General features: G+C 40.9%; 1 protein-coding gene across 2 annotated transcripts in view; it reads right to left on the bottom strand.

Moving 5' to 3' along the window:
- Positions 1-480: 480 nt before the first annotated feature.
- Positions 481-10,708, bottom strand: part of nup93 (nucleoporin 93) — a 34,789-nt gene continuing 24,561 nt past the window's right edge. For both annotated transcript variants that reach the window (XM_085780051.1, XM_085780052.1), the window contains exons 11-22: positions 10,477-10,642; positions 9,360-9,453; positions 5,293-5,484; positions 5,064-5,190; positions 4,021-4,093; positions 3,758-3,802; positions 2,913-3,029; positions 2,661-2,779; positions 2,337-2,454; positions 1,945-2,028; positions 1,530-1,658; positions 481-855 (exon numbers count right to left, since the gene is read on the bottom strand). In XM_085780051.1, the coding sequence (XP_085636177.1) occupies positions 745-855; positions 1,530-1,658; positions 1,945-2,028; positions 2,337-2,454; positions 2,661-2,779; positions 2,913-3,029; positions 3,758-3,802; positions 4,021-4,093; positions 5,064-5,190; positions 5,293-5,484; positions 9,360-9,453; positions 10,477-10,642 (1,375 nt within the window). In that variant the 3' untranslated portion in view covers positions 481-744. The remainder of the gene's footprint in view (positions 856-1,529; positions 1,659-1,944; positions 2,029-2,336; positions 2,455-2,660; positions 2,780-2,912; positions 3,030-3,757; positions 3,803-4,020; positions 4,094-5,063; positions 5,191-5,292; positions 5,485-9,359; positions 9,454-10,476; positions 10,643-10,708) is intronic.

Raw genomic sequence — 10,708 nt, 5'->3', positions numbered from 1 at the left:
CTCTTTCCACTTAAAATAAGACTCATCACCTAAAATTAACTTGTTTTTAGATAATTCTCACTTGAAAATATGCTTAAAAGAAGGAAAAAGTGTCTGAAAACAAGCACATTTTTAATGTGACAAGTCTTATTTTGAGTATAATTTGATTTGTTTTGGCTAGAAATAAGACAAATATTCTCGGTAAGACTTTGTGTTTTTGCAGTGTATGAGATGTCGTAGTAGACATCAGTACTCTACAGGCCTCAGGTGCATTAAATCTGAATCCAGAGTAAAAAATCACTAAAAAGTGAAAGGAACTGAACTGGGGAAAACACATATGAAGCATGGGAACCGTTATCAAACTGGGTCCAATTTAAAAAAAAGACTGTTCAGCTCAATAATAAATGGTAAAAAAACATGGAGGTAAAATAATGAGTGAATGAAGGAAATAAAAAAATAAAAAATGAAGGTGCGTTCAAATAAAAAGGCAACTTAAAAACATACACTTATTATTTTTTTTATTCCAAATCATCAAAAGATACAAATATGAAACAACAAAATGGGAAAAACAACAGAAGCAAAAACAAAGAAACAAACAAACAGGGGACTGACGACGGGAACGGGCGATATAAAGATGCATCTGTTAAAACACTGATGAACTTAGCGGCCTATACAAAACAAAATGGCAGGCGAATGAGTGTGTGTGTGTGTGTGTGTGTGTGTGTTTTGTGTGTCTGTTTGTGTTGATGTTGATGTGTTATTGTTTCAGTTCATCAGTAGCTCCATCTGCACCAGTCTGGCGTTGGTGTCACCGGCCATGTTGTAGGGAATCATCCCGGCGAACGTGATGAGGGCTCTGGCCTGGCTGCGCAGTTGCTGTTTCAAGAAGAAAAAGAAGAAGGAAACTGAATCAGTATACAGCTGCTAAAAGTAAAATATAATTATCTAGTAACGATTTCTCATTTAGAAATAAGAACAAACCACACAACTTGGTTTCCTCTTTAGAAAACACAGAAAAACCAAACACTTTATAAATTAACAAATACTGTTAATTATAAATGAGGCATGATGTCATTGTTATTTTTTTCTTTTCTTATCAGGCCCCGTGAGTAACAATTATAAAGAAATACTGTCACATTTATACATTTTCTGGAGGGAAACCACTTTATTTTTCTGTTTTAAAACGTCCCACTTAGTGAAAAACTTTGCCTTTTTATGTTTGACACCGAGGGGGGTCTGGAAAGTAACATTTTTAGGTCTTCATGTTGAAATAAACATCAGATGACATACATTAACTCATATATCAGTTAGTTTTTAGAGAATTTTTTGTCATTATAATACACTAAACCACTTTTACCTCTTTCTGTTTTTACTATTTATTGTTATTCTCTATTGTACATTTTTAATTGCTCATTGTCTCATGTCATTGTCGTGTATTTCCATTGTTTTTTGCTGCTGGCTGCACCACAAACTGCCCCCTCAGGGACGATAAACATACCTTCAAACACCATTTATTCTATAAAACAACAATCAGACTCCTGGTTTCTCACCATGTCTCTGTCCTCGATGGTCCTCTGTGGTCGTCCGGGTGTTCCCGCTGTCGCCCCCTTCAGACGCTTGTACTGGGTGAACAGGATGTTCATGGTGGCGAGCAGCACCTCGGACAGGTTGTGCCGCACCTGGACACACAGAAGACGAAGATTAGAGCCTTTTATTCTGTTTTAATTAATTTTATTACTTTACTATTCTTTTTTCATCTAATAAATGATTTTGGTTCTTATATATATTCTGTTATTATCATTATTACTGTGCCTATTGTCATTGTACTGTACATGCTCTTTGATCTCTGTGTGAATGTGTATAAGAGGATGTACGTATGTTCTGATTTAAACTTGAAATTTCTATAAAAATATAAATAAAATGGTGTTAAAGTCTGAGCACACGTTCACAAACCGATCTCCTCACCTCGTCACTGAAGTTCCTGAACGCAGCCACTCGCTCCTCCACGCTGTCCTGGCTGAGAGGGAGGAGCTTCAAACGCTCCATCACCTGCAGCAGAGGAACGAGAAACACAGACGGACAAAGATCAACAGAGGAGCTGACATCTTATTATGTGTGACCTGGTCCATGTTAAAAAAAGCGTTTTCTTTTTTCTTTTAGCAGAAATAATGCATGCATGTGCTTCGTTTTGCACTGTGACACTTCAATGGCCACCTAGCGGACAAACAGAAGTGATTTAACAGCTTTTTTTTGGACATTTGAGATTTAATTCAAAGTATCATCCACTGAAACACTGCAAAATTTTATCTTATTATTATTATTATTATTATCATTAATAACAACAGGTGTGTACTCACATCGTAGGCTCTGTCCACGTGACCGGCGTGGTACTCGTCGAAGAACGTCATCAGATCCAAGAGCAGGTAGAAGGTGCTGTCGACCGATTTCTCTCCTGCGACGCCCTGAGAACGATTCCTGCAGCAGAAAAGAGGATAAATCAATTTAGATTTATTTATTTATTTTTACATCAGAGGTCATAAAACCAACAACCAGTCGATGTCCCGTCAGTTAGCTCAAATAAAGAGGGGAAACAGAAACACAATCCTGGTTGTTTCTCGCTGATTTACACAGTGCTGTTGATAAAATTTAGATTTTATTCTGCAGCGTGTGTGTGTTCGTACCTCTCAGCGATGGCCACTGCGGTGTTTTTTAGCCTCTCCTTGTTGGACTGAGGAGCGCTGACCTGGGCGATGACTGGACTCAGCAGCCGGTTCATCAGCTCCAACACTTTATCTGGGTTCTGTGATCAAAAATAAATAAATAATGATAAAAAAAGTTGAGACGAAATGAGTGGAAACGTAACGTAACTGGGCAGATTTAACAGCGTTTTCTTGCAGCGATCGCCACGGACAGTCTGCTGCTCGCTCACTCACCTTGGCCAACTCGTAGAGTCGGACTGCCTCCTCAAACAAGCCCTTGTTCTCGGCCTCCAGAGCCACTTTACTGATGATCGCTCTGGTGTCCCCGGCAAACTTATCTATGACTCCGGGCTAAAGAGACGAGGGAGGAAGATCAGAGTGAGGCTGAGAATACCACAGAGGATACTGCTCCACTTCTGACGGCGGGCGGCACAGCGGAGCAGGAGAACTGCTCTGATAGAAACTAAAGCCTGTGTTAATGGGTTCATGTTAAAGAAAGCGTTTTACTTTTTTTCTTTTTTGCAGCAGCAGCAGCAGTAATGCATGCGTTTTGCACTGTAACACTTAAGCGGCCACCTAGCGACGATTTAACCGCTTTTATTTCGGACATTTGAGGTTTAATTCAAAGTATCATCCACTGAAAAACTGCTAAGTCTTATCTGACGTACAGTAAATGCACCAGAGAGACTTAAAGTTTAACTAATCAAAACCTTTGCAAGCTCCCTAACTCGCTCTTTATGGAGGTTATTTTGCAATGTAGAGTAGTCTCCATGGGTGGGATGAAAACATGCAGTGATGCGAAAATAAAAACCTTCAATTGTCTAATTTTGCTGAGTGAAGCTAAAAAAAAAACAGTGAGAAAAGTCAAGAAACTAAAAGCTACGATTTAAGTTTTGTGAAAATCTGTTAAATGAGGAATTATCGAATCGTGTAGGAGGCAGCTTGAACAACGGGAAGATTTTCTGACCACGTCCGAACTGAAATCGTCAAATAGAGCAAAGACCGCGAGGAGAAAATGTGAAGCAGGTGAGAAGCAAAATGCTAAATAAATAATAAAACCAGAGGAGTCGTCTTCCTACCTTCCTGCTGCCGTCCTTCTCTAATCTCCCCAGCAGCATGTCGAACTGTAAACGAGACAAAGTCAAAACAACCACATCATTTACGACTGTGACACCTTAGAAAAACTGTAGGCGAATAATAAAAACCTCAATTTATCAAGTTTAATATACTAATTTACAATAAAGCTAATAACACAGGGATGCTGCTCTGACATTTATAAAAAAAGAAAAAGAAATGAGGCTCTATTCTTGGTCCTTGCTGTGTTAAAACGTGGGTCACTCACCTCTCGACTCTCAATAACGAGCTCGCTGACACATCGCATGAACATGTTTTCTCCCTGGCTGTCCTTCTCGTTGCTGCAGAGAGACACATGCAGCACGGATTACAAAACAGGAATTTAACTCATTATTATGGAAGCGTATTGCATTCACTTGAATAAAAAAAAAATCCTGTTTTTTTGAGTAATTTATTTTGGGGTTTTTCTTGGATTTCAAATTCCCGTGAGAAGTTCCCACCTGCAAGTAACGTAAGGACTGATTTCAAAATAAAGGTGCTACATCCGACTGCTCTGATGGTGGTGTTCTGTAATAGCAGGTTTCCTTTTCCTCATATAAATCTGAATTTACTGGGAACACAGTGAAAAATTAGTAAAATGAGTGGGGTTTTCCTTTGAAAATCTACAATGCCGTTGATAGCTCAACTGTATTTTTTGTGGAGCATATCCACGCATGTACTATCTCATGGATCTAAGATGATCCATGATGAAGTGGAGGCTTGACTCGTGGATGTATTTGGCTCGACTGCAACAGATAAACGTTAAACTTGCAGGTGGGAGCTTCTCGCGGGATTTTGAAATCTCGTTAAGTCAGAAAATGACAAGAAAAACAGAAATAATTACCCTGAAAAACAAACCAAAAAATAAATTACGTGAATGCAATACGCTTCCGTACACTGTCACTTAATGCAAGCAAAAGTCAAATTTAATACGGCTGATAGATAAGATAGCGTCCAGCTTGCCTCTCCATTTGAAAAATAGGAAAAAGCAGGATATTCTTTTTTATTATTATTATTATTATAACCTTTTATTTAACCAGGTTTGTCCCATTGAGATCCAAGATTTCTTCTTGCAAGAGAAACCTGGCCAAGAATGGCAGCACATAAAGTTTCAACACATTAATCATAGACAAAAAACTAAAAAACAATTTATTTTCTAAGATTAGTTACAAAGAAGTTACAAGATTAGTCAAAAAATAAAACATTTGCACTCCTGAAGCCTGTGAGAGAGAGAAGGAGGGGAAGAGAGATAGGGAGTGTAGGATTATTTACCGTAAGAAGTAGAAGTACTGCAGGGCTTCCCGTGGATCAGTGGACTCAAACTTGCGGGTGTAGAGCATGAGCAGGCGGATAAAGTTGAGCCGACGTACCATGGGAGGGTCCCCGGGCTCCTGGCTCACTGCACACACACATACACACACACCAAGTAAGCACTGTGTTTTTTTCTCTCATCTTTTAACCGAGACATTTTTTTTTTTCAAGGCGGTTGATTGACACTCACGCAGCTGAGCGCTCTGACCGGACGACTTGAGCAGCAGCCGCAGCTCGTACAGCACCAGCGCCATGTGCACGGCGTGACTCCGCAGCCTCTCGACGCGGAACAGGAAGGCGAGCGCCGCCTCAAACTGAGCTGTCAGGAACAACACCTGGAAGTAGAGGAAGGGCTGCTGGCTCGCCGAGAAGTGGGACTCTCCTGATGGACGGAGGGAGAGACGAGACAGAAAGACAACAGATGTGTTACTTCCAACATGTTCAACATGATCACGGCTGTAGTTTTAAATATAATAAAATTGTGAAGTCTTTTATCAACCACTTTAAATGTAACTGTTCAAAGCAAATTAACAGATGCAAACTATGAATTAAGATACTAAATAATGTTTGATCAATATTCTTACAAGAAGAAAATAAAAGAAAACATTTTTGAAATGAAACGTGCGATCTATAGTTTATCTTGTTTTCTCATCTCCCATGTTTTCCTCCAGGTAACGAGCTGCAGTCCAGATGTTTCATATGCAAACAAAACAGTCAACTTAATCTTTGTGCATCATCCAAATGTAACAAATCAATACATTGCTTTTGTTTAACTAAACAAAACGGTGCAATTTCACATGAAAAATGGAAATAGAAAACAATATGAAACTCATTTTCTGTATCAGCCATCTGACAAATCAGCGTTTCTTCTTCTTAATGCACAAACCGTCAAGTTTCAAACATATAAGTCATAAAATACAGATCTCAGCTCAATAAAATGTTCAAATGATCAGTTTTATGTTCACAGTTTTGCTTTGGTCCCTGTTTGATCAGCTCATTGAGGCAGCAAAATCTCTGTTCAGACAGAGACTTTTACATGAAGAAAGACCTTGAATGGTATTAATTGCATTTTTAAATCTGTAATATACGGTATGGATATATAAATAAAAATTGATTTGATTTGACTTTGTGAAGCTCATTGTTCTATATAATCTACTGTGTCAAGGTGAGAATCTAACATTAGCGTCCCTGAGGGAGTTAGATAAGATCCATTTCATCCTATTATTATTATTATTGGACTAAAATGAGTTTCTGTGAAGTCACAGTGACCTTCATCTTTGACCTTTGACATCCTCATCAGTTCATCCTTGAATCTATTTGAACCTTTTCTGACTGATGTGACCAGGTTTTATCAATATGCTGCGGGAAGGAAAAAGACGGTGCGATGTCACGGCGACCTTGCCCCGGCTCCTGTCTAATGTCACTGAATTCATTTCATGTCTAATAACGACGACGACTCTCTCAGTTTAACTCTGGCGGTCGAGACGAACCGCGGTGGCGAATTCTGATAAGTTTCTACTACGGTACGGCAGCTAAGATGCGAGCGCAAACTATTTGGAAAAACTTTTTTTTTTTTGTCCAGCGCAGGTACTTAGTCATCAAGTTTACTTTTTAATTATAAATCCTTAATCCTCTTGCCGGCTGAAACTTTGGGGTAGCAGAACAGGGTGGACCATGTCAGCCATTTTATAGCCTTATCTCAGACTCACAGCGCTTTTAGTTCAAAAAAACGAGAGCGTGTGAGAGAAGAAGGAGGAGGAGAGGAGAGAGGGAGAGAGGAAGAGAGAGTGGGAAAAACAGCAAAGAAGGAGAGATAAGAGCGTGGGAGTGAGGGGGAGTCGAGGCGGCGGCGAAGCGCACAGAAACCAGAATTGAGAAAGAACAAAATATGCGCATGCGATGTGGGAGGGAGGGGGGAGTGGAGCGAAGTGAAAGAGGACAAAAATCAGTGGGAGGACGGAGGGAAAACAGCGGTGCAGGTGTGAGGATAAAAAAAAAAGAAAGGAAAAAAAACGGGGATAAGGAATAAAAGGAAGAAGACCTAGATGCAGCGAACAGAGAAGGAGAAGAGGAAGAGGAGGTAGGAGAACAGACGAGGCCGAGGGAAGAGCGTTGGCGGCGGCGGCGGCAGCGTTAAGAGAGAAAATAAAGGAAAAGGCTCTGGGCTCCGACGTCCCGCTGTGAAGCAAGATGGAGGACGGCGAGGGAGGGAGGGAGGGAGGGAGGGAGGGACGCGGTGCCAGACGAAGAGAGAGAGAGAGAGAGAGAGAGAGAGAGAGAGAGAGAAAGAGAGAGAGAGAGAAGGAGAGAAGCACAGCAGGGGGAGAAAACAGAATGAGGCTTCAGGCTGCATTTCCCACTGAGCAACAGGGAGCGAAGGAGGGAGAGAGAGGGAGGGAGAGAGGAGGAGAGAGGGCGAGGGCTGCAGAAAGAGAGAAAGAGAGAGAGAGAGAAAGAGAGGGAGAAAGAGGGAGAGAAAGAGGAGTGCAGTCTTATCTGAAGGGAGCAGCATCGGCCTGTGGAGAGGACGGCACCCACGGGAGGAAACTGTGCTTTCTCAAAACCAGCAGGAGACGAGAGGAGGAGAGGAGGCCCGATGCCCCTCGTGCTCTCGCTCTCGCTGTTTTTATTTATTTATTTATTATTTTTTCGGTACGTGCTGGGAGGGGTTGGGGGGTTTAAGTGGGTACTTTTATTTTGAAAATGACAGGAGGTGAAGAATCAAGGTCATCAAAGTCCGACAGGCCCTCGAGAGAGAGAGAGAGAGAGAGAGAGAGCTTCCTGTCACTCAGTGAGAAGCCGCCGCGACACAAAACAACACGTTAATCTGAATACGCAAGAACATGAGATCAGGTGAAAGCAGATTATTTAAAAGGTTTTTTTTTTTTTTTTAAAGTTCCTGAAAAGTAAAAGCGTCGCTCCTCTTCTCGTGTGCAGCATCTTCAAAGACCGACAGTTCAAAGATGTGTCGTTACTAAATATAATACATTTTGTGTTCTACTGTCCTTTCTATGACTTTATTATAAGACAAAAACTGTTCAGTGAGGTTAGATCCAAATAACGATTTTGTGTGGTTGGACGACGCTGAGAAGCTAAAACGTCCTTTTCAGTTGAATATATTTGCATTTTCTTTATTTCTTGAAAAGGCCGGGGCGATGAGACGAGGATCGATATACAGATGAGAACTGAAAGTAATCTAAAATTGTTGATTTAATTGTTCATTCACACTTGTGTGGTGGGTAATACCAACAGGAAGGACTGTCTAGTTTTTGTATTTGTCAGTAAATATGTCTTGTAATCCCATATGCCATACGAAAATAGAACTGCTCCTATTGGATAATCTCAGTTTAAACTGAGTTTAAAGTCAATAAACTTGGCTTTTTTTGGCTTGACTTCCTTTTAAACCTGGGTTTAGTTGTTTTAAACTCTGTTTTATTAAACTGTGATCAGGGTTAATGTTGGATGAATTAAATATTGTTGGTGCAGTCGAGACACACGACACATCCCTGAGCTGTTACTGAACATTTGACCTTTTTGTAGAGGATTAATTGTTGAACTCAAACGAAAATAAAGAAATAAAAGAATAAAAGCTGTGTCCTCTGTGTTGTAATATCAAGGGCGCTGAAGCCTCGGAGGGACCGGGGACGGTGGAGTCAAGAGGACACGAGACCAGGTGACACACGTTGTCCTTGTTTGTTTCCAGCACGGTGAATAATTATCATTAACATTATGTTTTTTCAGTCTCGCCTACAAGCTGTTTCCTGTTACTTACTGTTCGCTGAGGGTGATTTCATGAGGTCGACCGACAGAAAAACTATAAAGCAGTTATAGAAGACGAGCAGCAACCTGTTGAGATGTATTTCTATATCTCAAGAGTTTAAAAAAAAAAAATAAATTCACAAACAAATTTCCGGCTCAAACTTGTGAACTTTTGTTCCCCGTGTGCTGTGACGAAGCGCTCTGAATTCGCTTCAGCTCTGAGTCACGCTGTCTGGCTTGTTGTCCATAGCAACAGCAGCAGCAGCAGCAGCAGCAGACTGAGGGAGGCTCTGTAGCGTTTAGAGCTGCTCCACAAAAACCAAACCGGAGGAGGGGGAAAACAAGACGAGGAGGAAGAAGACGGAGAAGAAACACGTTTCCAAAGCTGAAATATTCATAACTGTTTTGGCTTTTAAGTGCTGTTGAATTATCCAGCAGGGCTTCTGTCTGTCTGTGTGTTTTTTTTATTACTTTACAGTAGGGGAAACGAGTGCGTACCGTAGTCCTCCAGCAGCTGCTTCTGTAGCTGTGGCAGGGTCAGTCTGTCCTGAGGAGAACTGCTGCCGTCGTCATCAAAACACACCTGGTTCAACTGCAAAGGACAAAACACGGAGCACGGGACGTTAAAACAACAGAACGAAACAACGACTTTGGCTCAAAGGAGGCTTGATTATCTCACAAAAACGAGATGTATATCTTATAAAATGCACATTTTCTTTTCTTTTTTTTAAAAGTATTTATACTGTATGATGTATTATATGGACCTGTGTCTGCAATAAAGCTTTATATATATAGTAGATTTACGGGCTTTGCTTATAATTTCCTGCATCTGACTTGGTCGTGCCTTATGGATAATATGTCCTATAAGACACTTTCCATGCTCAGTATGGATTTTTTTTCTTTTAAACACATCTTCTTGCTGTGTGAAATGCACTGACGCATCAGTACAGGCAGGTTCGGGCCGGCTTCTTCTGTGCCACCGTCTCTACTGTTGCTGTGAAGCATGTGAACATGATTTGTCCGGTTTCAGTCCGATTAAGGCGTAGGCTATTCATGCAGAAGAAAATGCATTATCAGTTGTGCAGTTATAGTCAGATTAAAGCAATAACTCTAGGGCTGCACCCAAATAGTCAACCAAGCATTAGTCGATTAAAAAGTCATTGGTCGATTGGTCGCAGGGGAAAAAACAAACATTTGGAGCCGTGTCTTGTCAAAATTAAGTCAAAATCAATATGACTGAACTGTATATGAAAGGCTATAGGGCTTTTAATTTGAAGGGCCAAGACACAGGAAGTCTTGACACTCACTTGCTGTCAGTTTTTACACGTCCCAATTTTACTTTAGTCGACTAATCGCCCTAAACGACGACTATTGGTCAATCAAGAAAATCTTTGGTCGGTGGAAGCCCTAAATAATTTGTTTTTTTCAACTGTGATGTAAACGTACTGATTGGCCGGTTGGCTTCCACTACACTACACCGCTAATTATTCTTTTGATTATACATTCTTCTCACTTTTATTATCTGCTTTTACTGCTTACTATTGTAATATCTGAACCCCCCCCCCCAGGGATTATTAAAGTATTGTTATCGTTAAAAAAAAAAAGATAACTGCACCTTCAGCCAGAGGTAGTCCTCCGTCTTGTCCGCCACCTCTCCGTGGTTGTCACTGATGTCGCACTTTCCGATCAGGCAGTAGACGGCTCTCTTGTAGGGGTCGGCGCTGTTCCTCAGCACTCTGCGGTAGTGGAGGCGAAGCTTGTTCTCGGACGTCGGTGAAAGGCTGAAGAAGAAGAAAAAGAAAAAAAAAAACACAGAGAAGAGGAAGAGATGTGATTATGATGTGAAC

Source organism: Trachurus japonicus, chromosome 6 (genome assembly GCF_045865225.1).
Source record: "Trachurus japonicus isolate A0001 chromosome 6, Traja_1.0".
In the NCBI taxonomy this organism is placed as follows: Eukaryota; Metazoa; Chordata; class Actinopteri; order Carangiformes; family Carangidae; genus Trachurus; species Trachurus japonicus.
Note: the sequence above shows the minus strand (reverse complement) of the source record. Positions and strands in the feature narration are given on the sequence as shown.